We start from the raw sequence: 15,558 nt of genomic DNA on the forward strand, positions 1-15,558 counted from the left end.
CCTATTACGGGACTGTAACAGAGTGATTTAAGAACAACCAACTTATCACATATACCAATAATTTTCTTATTTCCTCCCAATCTTAAAATGTTTTAAACCTAGCTGAATTTATATTCCTAATTATGAAAAAAGTGGGATTAAAATTTCTTTACCAAAATATCCAGTACCAAGACACCCCAGGCTGACCAGGTTCAAGATAACCTGGGCTGTCCAGTCAGAATGTGCCATTGAAATGAGAACTCAAGAACGTGACAATTTGCCAAGTGAATCTCTGCAGTCACTTTTAAAAACATTCTCCCAAAAATCTTATAAACTATTTTAGTAAGCGCTGTCTCCTGTTGGAGAATAATTGCCCATTAAGACAGTTATTGAGCTGTAACTCAGCACTTACTAATCGATGTTTCTCAAACTGACTTGCCTGGCTTCTGCAGGTGTAACCGGCAGCGAAGATCCCATGCATAGTCTCTGTGGCTCACAGGCAAATCCGAAGAATCCTAGCTTTGGTACAATCCCATACTACTAAAACATCTGAAGTGTTCACTGGGAAAGTAACTGAATGGATGTGTCACCAAATACTGCTAAGTGGGACTTGACGCTTGGAGCTACGTAAGCGTCCCTCTTGCAGGTGAAAGCTTAGGCCAAGAGCACTCCGCAGAAGAGGGAGGGAGGGAGGGAGGGAGGAGGGAAGGAGAGAGAGGGAGAGAGAGAGAGAGAGAGACTGACTGTCCCCTCTCCTGAAACGGAAGTTTCTCAAGTCTGCTGGCTCAGAGGTAAGTTTGCCCCTGTGTTGGGTTTAACTTTAAGAACAAAGGTGCTTTTCACTAGGAAACAGACACCAAGCTGAGCAGCAAGAGAGGCATCTGACCCTTCCCACTGCCTCTGCTCACAGTCCTCTGCCTCTGAAGCTCTCAGCGGCTATATCTGCCTAAACCCCACACCCTGCGCCTCAGATCTGCTCTTCTCAACTATTCCCACGAGGGTTTGTTCTTGGAGAGCACATTCAAATTCTCATGTGGATGCAGCTGTCACAGAAGGGCCATTTCTTCCCAAAAACCACCAACTTTTGTCCTAGGTGACATGCAAACACTAGGAGCAAGTACAGAAAGCTTAGAGAGCTGTGTGAGGCAGAGCAGCAGGGAGGAGTGACTAAATACCCTCAGGGAATGAGCAAGAATCAGAGTTCCGCCTGGACATGTCTGCCACCTACTGTCCTTTCTAGACAACACAGCTGCTTCTATTCTGAGCACTCAGACAAGACAGAATATGGGACAGACAGAAGGAAAGGTCATAAACGTTGTCCTAATCTCCTACAGGAAATCAATATTTAACCCATTGGTCATAACCTTGACATTGGTCATAATCTTGACAGGTTTGAGAATCTGTTTTTTTAAAAAGAAAAAAAACCAATCTTTTCCCAGAAAAGTCTACACATCCTGCTAAATAAGTAGAAGCACCCATGGAACCACAAGGCCACTCTCAGCTTCTGAGGGTCCTTCAGGGGCTGGGACCACAGACATAAAATCTTTAAAATCTTCAGGAGAAAACCTCCTGCTTTTCTTCTGCTTATATAACCAACTCTAAAAGCCTAATAAAATAAAGTACTTAAGAGGAAGGAGGGACTTCACATTTGAGTTAATGAGGGGGAAATAAACGTGTTGACTGGAGATAGTCCTAACGATTCAATAAAAATCTTAAACAACAAGAAAACAAACATACAAGAATCCCGCAAGCCTCCTCTCCCTACAGCTGAATGCACACCCTCCTGTTCACTCCAGCTGTCCATCTCGCCTCTTTTAAGTGAGACAATGAGCTACACAGGGCAGGGCAAGCCACTCTGCAAGTCTTCAGCACAGCGAGGCTGCTGCTGCTGCTGCTACCTGTGGCTCCGCTGGTCTCTGCAGGGCAGGGTGCACAGACTCGGAGTTGCCATTGGAAAAAGATTCTGACCGGGAAGGCACGGGCGGCTCCAGTCCTCTGCCTGTTTGCTTAGCCTGGGCCTCAGGGGAGCTGTGGTTAGTCTTTCTAAATCTATCTTCCACCTGCATCAGAGAATTAGAAGACATGGCTCCATGTTAGTAGGAAAGGAGAGATGAAGGAGCTGTAAGAGCAAGACAATGTGTTCTATTCAACTCTAAGAGGCAGCTGGCTGCACAGTGGTGGTGCTGAGCAGGGCGAAGAATTGACGGAGGACTTTTAAAAACTATGACTCTGAAAATTAAGCAAAGCAGCTTCTAGAACATCCTCAGTGGCCAGAGTTTCATTACTCTATAAAGAACAGAATCTGTCCCCGACTCTCCTCCCTGCGCAGGGGGATGTAGAAGGGAGCCATCTGCAGGCCAGGACTGCACAGTGCTCTGGGATACACCCACATCCTTCTGTCTAGCCCATAGAGGACATTTGGCTGCATCCTCCTGTGAGGCTCTGGTCACCCAAAGGCAACAAGTGATCCATCAAGAAGGCAGGCTAAAAGTCTACTTCATCTTCATGCCAGTCTCAGACCAGACTAACATTTCTCTCATTCACACGCTAGAGAATCACAGTGTCAGACATTCTTTTTGTGTAGTTTTCTTCTGATTTCTCTAGCATTTGTGAACCGAGGCATCCATGTAGAAATCAAAGGTGAGCTCCTGGCTAGCACCGAGGTCCACTCTGGCATCCACGGCACAGCTCTCAACAGTCATTAGGGAAAGCCTCGCTTTCTCAGGCTAACATGTAAGCAATAAGGGAAAGCAGATACCTCCCGAGCTCTGTCAGCAGGGTCATAGTGAGGCTTGGGCTCTGGAGCATGATAGCTTGGTTTGCTCCTGTCCTGCTGCTGCGGGGGCGGCGGCGGCTGCTGTGCATGCGGCCTCCTGTGGTCATGCTGTAGAGACAGGAGATATGCTTGTTCTTGTTGCAACTGCCTCTGGAGCCTCTCTGCCTGCCGGTGCTCCTCCATCTCCCGCCATCGGCACTCCTTGGAGAGGGAGAGGTGACACTGAATCTGGGGACCGTGGGGAGCTCACCTCCTCTCTGGATCCCTTCTTGACTTTTGTTTTTTTAAAACAGCACTTCCCCACCCTCCACCCCCTTGTTTAAGAGCAAGACAAAATGGCTGGGATTTTAAATAGCATGTTACCTGTGTAAAATGTGACAGCATTTGCTAACTGTAACATCATTATGGAGTAAAGGAATTCAATTAAACATCAGATACAGTGGTATATATATACACACACTCAGCAAAACTCCTGCAGCATGCACTGTGGGCCTGACACCTCCAGCATCCTCACATTCACTGAATGCCAAGTTCTGTTTACGAGTTGACAGGCATCAACCAAACAGAGTTAGCTTACTACTGGGAAATAAACTAAGGGCTGGTAACACTGTGCTTGGCAGCATGACCAGAGGACACCTTCACTAGAATCTGGCTGCCATAGCAAGACCAAACAGGTCTGATAGTCACTACATCTGACCAACTTAGGAAGGGACAGAGGCGGGGCGTTACCAGTAACATGGCCTGCTCCTGGAGCAGCTGCTGCTGCAGGATCTCCAGGTGCCGCTGCTCCTCCTCTAGCTGCCGCCTGATGTACTCCTGTCACACAGAAATTACCCAGCAGTCAATACATCCAGAAGGGAAGTGTCTGTGTCACCCATGTGGGTAACCAAGCACACAGCTCCAGAAGTAAGCTTGACAGCAAGCTCACCAAGGACTGAACGCGTGCTGTGAAGACGATCTGCTGCTGAAGATGTTTGCAGTGGCTGCAAGCTGGGCAATAAGCTGCAAGAAGTCCAACTCATGGCCATGATGCACATGGTGGTGCTCAAGCACTGCTATCACACTACCATCATAGCCAATACAGAACTTCAAAGGGGGCTAGCTTCCTCTTAAGGACGACAGACGACACAGAAACTGGAAGCATCATTTTAAGTAAGCACGAAATGGCAATTTTTAAAAACTAAAACCCAAATCTGTTTAAGATTAACAATAAAAAACCAAAAATCCCAAACCAATCAAACAGGATTTGTGCTCTTGCTACTGATTCCAAAGGCTCCTGGAATGACTACAGTCGGAAGATGTGGTCAGGAGTTATGGGCTGTGGGCACTTCTCTACAGGCTAACTAACCACATCCATGCGGATGAGCTTGTGTGTCTGTGTAGTGAGCACAGGCAGACTGATGACATGATAGCGGGAGAAAATGACCATGAGTCACAGTGAAAACAGGTAATCTTCTACAGAGCACAGCAGAGGTAACCTGACGCCTTGACACGCTTAAAGCCCTTAGTTCAAGCTCCAGTACTGGGGATGGGTGAGTGAGAGGTGAGAACATGCAACCCTGAAGTTAAACATATCTTATTAGTACACAGGCATTAGGAAACCCTAACCCAGGTCCATCAGAGACAAGCTGCAACACCTGCTGCACACATTTAGCCGCAGGACCTGCTGCACACATTCAGGCACAAGACCTGCTGCATACATTCAACTGTCTATTACCTGTTTCTTCATTTGAGAAATGGAACATGAGCTAGATATGAAATAACTCCCAAGAGCAAAATCATTGTGTGAGAAGCTTCTTTTTCAACACCAACAGCCACTACCAGCCCCACATTAAGCAAGAGGACCTACTTGTCCTACAAGGGGGCAATGGAAGGCCATGTGGGAGAACTGTCCCACAGAGGTGGGTTCTGTGTCTATAGTGAGCACCTCTCCCGATCACCCCATTTCATGGCACATGCCCTAAAATAAAAACAGCCAAAGATACACCTGACCAGATGCTTGAGTTAGAAGAATGCCAGACAACAGAGAAACAATGGCCTGCAAACACACAGAACAACACATCTTGTAAACCACATTGAACACCCAAAGCCAGGTCCCTTTAGCTTACACCTGACATGCCAAGAGCATGTTAAGGGACCAAGTGGCTTTGGGATAGAAATGTGGCCTTAGCTGTCTGAGAAAAGGAATCTGAGTTCCAAATCACTTCTTTTTTTAACATAACAGAATTAAATCATAACTTGAAAGATCAAGTTACTATAAACATTTGTTTTCTGATTTCAAAATGCAAAACAAACTGGGGAAAACCACATGCAAACCACTAAGATCCTGACATACAATGTGCATAGAGAATACAGTATATACACATTTCGTGGGAATGCACCATGCACCACAGCAAAGTTAACAAAGAAATATTTACAAAGAAGAAAAAGAAAGCAGAATAAAACAACCAATTTTAAGAAATCCTTAAAGTGCAGGGTACTTGCTATTCACAACACTTTTTTCACGGTTCTTAAGATTTACTTGTATTTTATATTTATGAGTGTTTTGCTTGCATGTATGTTTATATACTATGTGTATGCATTGCAGGAAAAGGCCAAAAAATGGGCACTGGGTCCCTGGAACTGAAGTTATAGAAGGTTGTAAGATGCCAGGTGGGTGTTGGGAACTGAACCACAGTCCTCTGGAAGAGCAGCCAGTGCTCTTAACTGCTGAGCCATCTCTCCAGCCTTAGTCACAAAATCTTAACCACGAAAATTGTTTCTTGCCACAATCAAATATAGGAACGTGACTGAGTGGCTTCTTGACAAGTAGCAGGTAGCATTTTCACAGATTTGTAGCACGCCAGGTGTAAGCATGATAAAAACATTAATAATCAACTACATAAACAAATAAGCCCTACTGTTAGAGCCAAGAAGAAGACTGTAATAGGTAGGCTACAGCACGAGAGTCTAGGAACATGGGTGCATGTGCAGACCCAGGCTTAGACACACAAAGACCAAGGCCAGTAGCTGGATCACTGAGTCTGGAAGATAAAATCATGGTGTTAGTACTTTAAGTATGAACTCCAAGCACATTCAAAATGGCTTCCATTCACTGACTTTCTTCTTTGTTCAAAGCTCAAAGCACAGATTGATCAATTCAAAGATAGGAAAGCCATATAAACTAATAAAAGTTATTTCCTCTTTGCATAAATAATTTAAGAAATTCACTAATAAGCTCCACAAGGCAATAATAGAAGTACAAGTATACAAAAAACAGTTTTTGTACTGTAAACCATACAAAAAATCTTCAATGATACAAATATACCTGCCCAACTTGGACTACAGTACTCACTCAGCCAATAGATACTCCAAGCATTTATTAATAGTTCCCTTAAACTTGGCTTTTAATTTCCCTGTCTGAAAGTTAACATTACCCAGATATTTGTAGCTCAAAGCCAAGCCTGTGAATGTATATTCAGACATCTATCATATGTCAGCCTTTCCAAGACTCTGGCTATTTCACAGGGTCATTGGAGTTTCCAGTATGTTTAGACACATAACTCTCTGAGTGTGTATGCACACATGCGTGTGCGTTTGGCTCCCAGGCCCCAGCTCCAGGGTTAGAGGCCACAAACACTTGGTTTGACATTCTTGTAAGCTCACCTGCTCCCTCTCCACTCTCCTCTTCTCTTCTTCTGCCCGTCTCCTCTCTTCCTCTTCTTTACGCCGCCTTTCCAGTTCCTCGAGACGCCTCTTCTCCTCCTGTTCTCGCCGCCGCTGTTCACGCTCCTGCTGCCTCCTGGCTTCACGCTCTCTTCTTTGTTGCTGTAGAAGTAGAACTGTGTAGTTACCAGGAACCTGTAACTGCAGCTCTCATGAGATTTGCTGACAGTGATAAGCAGTTGTCAATGTGGTGAGTTCTGGACCCCACCTGTACTGGTCAATTACTTCTACATCACCCTGCACTAACAGCTTCCCCATAACTACTGGCCAAAGGTGTAATGTTTCTGTGAATCCTTTGAAAGCAAGCATCCTCAATACCCACTGCAGCACTCAGAGGTCAGCAAATCTGTCATTTATGGGCATCACTATCTAGAACCCTTAAATCAGAACAACAACAACAAAAAAATAGATGAATAAAGGGTAGAAGAAAGGACAAAGGAAGATAAATATCTGAAAAATGAGAAGCATGCACGAGAAAACAACAAAAAGAAATCAAAATCACCAGAAGAAAGCAAGCGCCACCATCACTGATAGAAATACCTCAAAGCTACCAACAAAGGAAGGTGTGAATGTCACTGTCCCGAGCTTTAAACACTTAACCTTTTAACCTTTAAAGCTAGTTGGTGGTCCTAGTATAATTCTCTTATTTTTTGAATATACTTTCATGAATATACCTCCCCTTCTATGAATATTTTTGTTAAATGTGTGTGTGTGTGTGTGTGTGTGTGAGAGAGAGAGAGAGAGAGAGAGAGAGAGAGAGAGAGAGAGAGATGGTTTTCTTCCCTGTCCTTATTTTGTCTCATTTCTTTCCAAATCCTCCTTGTTCTGCTGTTGAGGAACACGCCTGGGGCCTTGTATGTGCAAGGCAAGCACTGTCACTGAGTCCCTGGTTCATCTCAAACTCTTCCACGGTGAAGACACTCCTCAGGGTCTGTGGTCTTCACTGAGCACTTCCTCTCAGGACATGAAAACCCCCCCTGTGAGTGGTGCAGACAGTAACAATCACAGCCTGACCTCTTCTTACAGCTGCATGCTCTTTGCACTGGTCAGGGGTCTCTGGAAATATATTCTGGGAATCCCCCAACATCCTACAAAATCTGGGGAGAGAGTGTGGGAAAGAGAAGGCACTTGTAATGCATATGGCTGCAGCAGTGTGTGACCTACTGAAGAGAACACGCTAGCAGCCACACTGACTAGCACATCTACTGAATGTGTCTCCTGAGGTCTCTCCATGCTCAGTTATGCCTGATGCTGAGCCTCTTCTTCCTCTTCCCACACAGAACACATCTGCTCTTGAGGAGAACAGTATCCTTGATGAACACTGTGAGCGCGCGCGCACACACACACGCACGCACACACACACACAGCATGTGTATCTCTCTGTTTGTCTGTCTATCCATGCATACTCCTCCTCCAACAAACCTTGCTCTCATCCCTGCCCACTAGTGTCTCCCATGAACTACCTAATTTCCACATTAGGTCTCTCTCTGTTGCATGTGAATTTTTTCATGGCCGTTTCTATGAGATTTCTTTATGAAGAATTTTTTTAATTGTCATCATGATTCAAAGTCAACATGATCTTTCATTCAATTATTTTAAATAATTAAGATTAATAAATTCAAAATATATTATTAGAAAGAAGACAAACATATGTCTTTAAACCATAGAAAGGCTACATTAAAATGTGCAAACAAAGAAAAAGCCAACCTCAGGGGCTGGAGAGATGGCTTGGAAGCTGCTCTTCCAAAGGACTCAGGTTCCATTCCCAGCATCCATGTGGTTGCTCACAACCCTCTGTAACTCCAATCCCAGTGTATCTGTTGCCCTCTTTTGGCCACTGTGGGCACTGCATGCATATGGTTCATAGACACATGCAGGTGAAACACTCTTACACAGAAAATAAAATAAATAAAACTCGATTATCAACTGAAAGCTTGCAAAATGCATTTTCTTCTTATTTTCAAGTGAAACTTTGTAGGAATTTAAGTTCTTTGAAAGTATGGTTATATTTTGTTCCCTTTCCCCTTCCGTGTGCAAATCACCTTCCTGAGAGCACACATGACCTTTTGTGGGTGTGTTGCTGAGGACTGACTCTAAAACCTCACAGGTGCCAGGCAATGCTCAGCTGCTGCTGAGATCCCTCTGTCTGTGTCGGCCTTTATCCAGTCTGACCCTCACATAAGGCAGGGCATCCTAGAGGAAACTGCTGTGGCCACATTCAGCGTCTCACACTCCGAGTAACAGACTGAAGTGTCCATCCACTGAGATGGAACGCAGTCTAACCTTTGCATATGCAATACAGGTGTAAGTAACAGCCGGATGTGGGTGTTGTATCATACTTTAAAAGCACATCCTCTATCTCTCAGGGCATCAGGTCTTTGAAGAGACCACAATATGTCTGAGATGCACAGCTAAGGATCCATTTGCAAATGGGTACAATATCAGCAGCCCCTTTTCTTTTAAGAGACACACACTGGGCTACAATGGCTGATTCAGCCACTTGAGAAACATTTATTAACAAGTACCATGGGTACGTGCAGATGAAGGTGAACAGAAAAACCCACAAGATAACAGAGTACATGGAAAAGTTTCTGAGAGGAGCCCATTAAGCAAGTTTTGGCTGGACAATGAATGGACAAGCCCAGGAAGCAAGGCAAAGAACAAGATCGTTTCCTTCTTGCTCACCCTCCACATCAGGCTTTAATGTTCACGGCATAAAGAATGCACAGAATAAAAACCTGCTAGAATGTAGGCAAGTAAAAGATGGCAGATTCAGCCCTCAGATAGGGTTAGTGGAGCAGAGGGGTCTCGGCAGCAGCTGGGGAGAAAGCAACTGTATACTCATAAAGAAACCAGTGTCCAGCGCACTGCAGACAGCAGTCAGCAGGAGAGGAGGGGGAGTATGCTAGGTGCCGCAGCAGCACAGAGGTGGCAACCAGAGACACTCCTACACCACAAACCTCCACCACCTCACAAGACCTGGAATGTAAGATTCTGACCAAGAAACAACCAAATACATTTAGTGAGCCACCAGATCTCCTCGTATTCAGAAAGATTGTAACAGTATAAGAAAAAAATCGACTTTTCAAATGTATCTTATTGAATCTGCCATGCATACCTATACAATCTATACTAGATTAACCTTATGTCTGTGACTGTTAAGTTGATGTTATTATTTTCTTAACATATATACATTTAATAAAAATCAAACAACTTGGAAAGCTGCACAATAGTACAGGAGTGATTCCCCAGTCTTTAGACCCCAGTTTCTGATGACTGGAGTGCTCTCAAGCATGTGTACTTTCTAGCTGTGCTCCCCTGCCCAAGCCCCTTAGTACCAGTTTAGTATTCAAAGTCAAAAATCTTCCCTCAATCTGTCTGTCATACTAATTCAGCGACCAAGGCCCATTCAAACATGCCACACTGTGCTTGCCAGACTCTCCCAACACACTCTAGTCAGCGGCTTCAAGAGACCTGAAGGCATGCTGCTGCACACATATAACCAACCTTGTGCTTGCTGAAGTTACAGTTCTAATCAACTTAGAGGGGGGGAAAAAAAACCTACCGGACTTCCCCTCTTCCCCGCAAAGAAAATTCTTGCCCATACCAATGTTTGATGAACTAAACTAACACTTGACAAAATTTAACTAAAAATAAAAGCACAAGATTGCATATTAAAAGAACATTTAAGAACTTACAAGAGGTTCTTATAAACAAGAGCACAGTAGAAACACACAAGCCCTGCTCACTGGACAGACAAGGCCCAGGCTTGGTGCTCTGGGTCCCTGGGAACACTGCCTAACATTAAAGCTGGAGGCATGAGAAGGCAGCGCCAAGTCAACAGGGATCCCGAGGTCAATGCTAAGGCAATGGCAAGCGAGGAATGGGCTGTGTGCAAACCCTCTGGAAAATCTTCTGAGGCAAAGGAGTTCAGAATTTCCCTCCTAAACACACAAAGACAACAGACACATGATGGCTTATTAATTCTTCCTGAGAAGCCGTTTGCCTGCTGTTAAAGGTGAACATCAGTGCTAACCTTACTTCATGACATTTCAGTTTCTCTACTTACTTCTACCCGCATCTCTAAACTGGAATATCTATGTGTCTCCTGGAGAAAGCAAAGAGCAGGAGTCTGCTAGGCACAGCCTCAGAGCCACTCTGGAGGAAAGCAACCCCCAGACACAAAGCCACAGCTCAGACTCCAGGGCTAAACACAAACAGAAAAGCAGAGAGTAGAAATTATGTTTTTAATAGAGCCACAGAGAGAACAGGACAGGGAAGAGTGGGTTTCCAATTGCAGAGCTTACAAACAGGAAGATGAACAAGCAGCAGAGAAAGGAGCCAAGAGCTTTAGTGAAAAGGCTAGCCTGCTGAGCTCAGCACGCTGTGTCTTCCCGGGACCTCAAGAAAGGCAGAAAGCAAACAATTCAATCTCAGTGAAACCAGAGAACAGATTCCAGCACATCTATGTGAACTGAGCAGCCAAGAGCAATCACATGTGCTTAAGATCTGTGAGGCTGGCTGATCAGTACAGTGTAGCTAAGAGCTGGATTTATCTCACCTGGTTTTTTGTCTCTTCAATAACCATTCACTGCTCATCTGTGTTTGACCTAATATCCAGGATTACTAGGTAAATCTTTTTGGAATGTATGAACACTCCTAGCTTCCACCAACCTACAGGTTAAGAGGTCATCAGCACCTGGGTGTGTAACAGGACTTCCTGGCTTTGCTAAATAAACCCACACAGACCTGATGAAAAGCATCTTCACTTATAGCTGTTCAACTGCAACAACTTCATAGAAGTTCTCATGCAAGATTGGGGTATTTGGGGTAACGTGAACTGTTCCTAGCCATTACAATTCAAATCTGGCTTCAGAGTAGTTTTCAGTATTCCCTAGGAGGCAAGAGTCGCATCTGTGTGTCCATACAAAGCACAAAAGCAACACATAAGTACTTCTGAAAGATGCACCTCTGTGACGAAGAAGAGGACATACCTAGCTGTAGCAAGCCAAGTCTTAGGTGCCAAAAGGGGGCTTCTGTATCATGGTTCCCCTTACGCCTGATTGTTTAAGCATCTTATGCTGGCCTACTAAAAGAAAGCCATCTAGGCTTTGGGTTGTTCTTGTTTTAATTACATTTACTCAGGGTGCAATGTGAGCAGCATGCTGCCACAATGCACTCATGAGGTCAGAGGACGACCGGGAAGAGTCTGCTTTCTCCTTCTGTCATGTGGGTCCCAGGGACTGAACTCAGGTTATCAGACTCAGTGGCCCACATTTTAGTTTTTAACACTCAGGCATCTTGTGAGGCCGAGAATCATTCCCTACACTGTTCATAACAGGAATTCTTACTTCCAAAACCACCTGACTGAACCTTTTATTGAAATGACTACAAACCACTTAACCTCAAAGATTCCCAAATGACCGCTCCGCTCTGGAACCTGGGGTGCAAACAATGCCTAGAGCTACCTCCACTTAAGGAAAACCAGCCTCAAGAATTAAAGAAGTTTCCCCTTTAATTTCCAATTAAGGCCTCCCAGGATTCCAAGGGGATCTGTTTGTGAGCACACTTGCCACTCCAGTGCCTAGCTCTGTTTCTAAGAGTTGATGTTTAACTGTTGAGTTTTGATCAAATCCAACCCTCCCTCTCCTTTCCGCCTTTTTTGTCTCTTTTAGCTTTATTTTACTTTTAGCAAGTGAGTGTTTATCCTGCAGGTATTTATATGTAACCATGTGTGCTTGTTGCCCGTGAAGTCAAGAATGGTTGTGAGCTGCATGTGGGTGCTGAGAACCGGACCTGGGATCCTCTGCAAGAGCAAGTGCTCTTAGCCCCTAAGTATCTTTCCCACTCCTCTGTGCTTAAGGACAGTAATCACACATAACTAGCAGACCAGTGAGAAGGTGTGAAGCAAACATCTCTAACTCACCCAGCATCTTCTCAGGCCTCACCACACCCTGTCATCCTCATGGCCTACCCAACAGACGCTAGCTGCCTGTCTCACTACTGCAACCTGAAACCCTCCCTCACGATGTGTGCTACAAACAAACGTGACGATCCAGTCCCTAAGACAAGGTGCAGCCCTACAGGGTAAGCTCTGCACCTGCTTGGGCAGTGGAGCTCATCCCAGGAACACAGCAGCAGACATGGGCAGAGCCTCCTGTGTCTTGCCTCCAACAGTATCAAGCTCATTCCAGTTTTCTGCTCTGATCACTAGAACAGTGAGAATAATCTTACATATTTTACAAATGATTTTGCAACAAGTACATTTTTAAAAGTTATACAAACAGTCAATGATTTTCCTCCTAAAAGTTCTAACTGATATTATTTACGTTATCTCCCTAGGGAGGCACACTGGCTTTCCAAGCCATGAACGGATGCACAGAATAGCCAAAGGCACCACTGCCAACACAGACTGCCCCATGACCTAGGCAACAAGCAACATGTTTAGTTATTTACACTAAATCCCACTGGAAATGTCACAACAGGGTTTTATCATTGATGTTTCTTCTACTAGGAAAAACAATTAAGAGGCAGAAAAAAAGGATGTTCAAACCAAATGATGAATGAGAAATTGCAGGGTTGTGGCGTATAAAGTAAAAGGCAGTCAAGAAAAGAAAATTGAAAGTTTTGATCCTCAAGTGAATTATAGGGAAATAGTGTATATGTGTGAATCAAAAATAAAAATAACCTATAATTACATTACGTGTTTACAGTATCAATGCCTGTCATGAAAATGGTTCAAACTCTACCTACCATAAAATACAAGTAACCTTACTGACTATTCTGCTTTCTGAATCTTTCTTCTTTAAAAAAAAAATATGTTTATTGTGTACGTGTAAGGGGGCATGTGCATAGACATGTGGAAAGGTCAGAAGAAAACCTGCTAGAGTTTATTCTTTCTCTACATTACCCAGGACCTGGGATCAAACTCAACTTGCTGTGCTGGGTGCAGGTATCTTAATCCACAGAGCCATCTCATTGGGCTGAATGCTTTGCTTTAAATCCATCCCCAAAGCTAAAACATTTAGAAAACAATTGCTTTTCATGTGAAAATGTCTAAAGTTTCAAAAAAATATATATAAAACTGGGTCAAGAATGGCAGAGAAATTACATCAAGTCTAAATAAGTGAATTTAAGCACAGTGGAAACACGTCTTGGGCAGTCTTACACCTCACGATATGCACATATGTGTCAGGCAGACGCTCCAGGAATGCAAGGCTGGCTAGTGCACAGCCACACAATCCCTGCACAAGTGCTCTGAGCTGCTGCAGCAGGGCAGGATCGACTACCTCACTATTGAAACCTCCTATTTCCTCAACAGACCAGCTGGGAGTCTGATGTGAACGCAGGTAAGGAAGAGAAAAAATAACACAGAACTCTTTCCTACCTCTTCCAGCCGCCTCCTCTGCTCTTTCTGCTGTTCGATCCGCTTCTGCCTCTCAGCCAGCAGCTGCCTCTTATACTCCTCCTGTTCCCGGAGCTGTTGCTCCTGCAGAAGCTGCTGTCTCCGCAGAGCCTCAGACCGCTCCTTGTTCTCCTGCTGCAGTCTCAGGAAGTCACGTCGAAGAGTTGACTCTCCAGGCACATTGACGATGGAACTGCAGGGGACAGGTCTGTCAGGGCTCCATGCATCACCTGGGCCTTAGAGGGAGTGACCCAAGGACATACACCCAGTTTCCTTCATGGGGCTACTTACTGGGCCCAGGAGTTCAATCAACATGTCTACCCAGACGACTAGACTACTGCCTACTGCTCGCATCATCTTCTACCATTCAGTAATGTTAAAAATGCAGTCCTTGTAGATAAGCATCCCTGCTTGGGACCCTCCTCTTCTTTCATGTCTGGTTTCCCTTTGGTCCTCTAGTTTTGCATTACTGCACAGAGGTACTGGCCCACTGGTGGCAGCATCCCTCCATTTTCATCTGGCCTACACCAAGCCTGCTTTGTTCCCTGTCACTATTTTGTAACATCAGAGACAGCAGCAGGCCTCACAGGAGCCTTGTGAATGGGGGCTTTGCACAGAAAACTTAGCTATCACTTTTCTACTTTGGAGGCTGTTCACCAAGCCCGTATCACACAGGATAGCAAAGAAACACCTCCTTAAACCTCTGTGACCCTCTTTGAACTTCTACTCCCAGCTTGTGGCTCCCATGTGTCTCAACACAACCTTCATCTTGGTTTTGTTTGGTATTCAACCAAAGGTAGGTCCAGAAATCGAACAGTTGCAGGCCAACCCATTACTAAGGTAAAAAGTAAACCCACTCTTCTTAGTCTTCTGCCTGGCTTCATGAGAAAAACCAGGCAGAAGACACCCAAAGAAAGGAGGCCAGAGGCTGGCAACCACATTTGCACATAGGGAAAGTTTCTCAGCAGAAGGCCTGCTGGCCTCAGAGCTGCTTGCTTCTCTCTGTGTGGGAATGACTTCTGTCCAGCAACAGACTTGTACCACTTGTGCCTTCTGCAGCAATAAATGTCAGAAGCATCATTTCCTCACCCTCAAACATAAAAATGGGTTAAAAACAAAACTAAAAACTAGGCAAGAGTTTTGGAATTGTTCACAGAGATCTGTCATGGGGTGAGAAAAATGGCAGACAGGAAGCAAACCAGTGCTGCTCACTGCTCCATACCAGCCTCACGGAGTGCAGGCATCAGTGAAGCCTGGTCTGGCTGGCATCCATACCTTGGCTCTCCCTCCTGCTCAGGCACTTCCTCCTCTTCCTCCTCACTCCCGCTGTACTCATACTCCGTCTCATCTGAAAGATAAGGCCGAAAGAAATGGCAGCGCTCAGATCCTCACAGGCTCCTGTGCAGGCAGGCATTTCCAGAACAGAATGAACAAAAACAAGATGCTCTTTGAGAAAACAACATGAGAAGAATCCCTGACTTCCCCATCAAAGGTAGGGAATTCTGAGCTGGCTATACTCCCTACAGAAGAGCTGGTCTTTCACCACTGATAAAATCTAGTAAGTGGGATTTTCTGTGAGAAAGTGCACACAAGAAAAATAATTCAACAGCATGAGCATATTCACACACACAAATAGTATCACTCTGACAAATATAAACAGATGATCAATACATAGATGATGAAGATTACAGAT

At 44.7% G+C, this 15,558-nt stretch overlaps 1 protein-coding gene across 29 annotated transcripts in view; it reads right to left on the reverse strand.

The window, feature by feature from the left end:
- Map4k4 (mitogen-activated protein kinase kinase kinase kinase 4) overlaps window positions 1–15,558 on the reverse strand; it is a 127,081-nt gene that overhangs the window by 22,874 nt on the left and 88,649 nt on the right. For 8 of the 29 annotated variants that reach the window (XM_034521121.2, XM_076914988.1, XM_076914987.1 and 5 more), the window contains exons 11-16: window positions 15,141–15,213; window positions 13,848–14,058; window positions 6,401–6,562; window positions 3,485–3,571; window positions 2,738–2,956; window positions 1,878–2,039 (exon numbers count right to left, since the gene is read on the reverse strand). In XM_034521121.2, the coding sequence (XP_034377012.1) occupies window positions 1,878–2,039; window positions 2,738–2,956; window positions 3,485–3,571; window positions 6,401–6,562; window positions 13,848–14,058; window positions 15,141–15,213 (914 nt within the window). The remainder of the gene's footprint in view (window positions 1–1,877; window positions 2,040–2,737; window positions 2,957–3,484; window positions 3,572–6,400; window positions 6,563–13,847; window positions 14,059–15,140; window positions 15,214–15,558) is intronic. The other 21 variants (XM_076915007.1, XM_034521128.2, XM_076914992.1 and 18 more) reach the window with 3 other exon arrangements.

Source organism: Arvicanthis niloticus, chromosome 17 (assembly GCF_011762505.2).
Source record: "Arvicanthis niloticus isolate mArvNil1 chromosome 17, mArvNil1.pat.X, whole genome shotgun sequence".
Classification (NCBI taxonomy): domain Eukaryota; kingdom Metazoa; phylum Chordata; class Mammalia; order Rodentia; family Muridae; genus Arvicanthis; species Arvicanthis niloticus.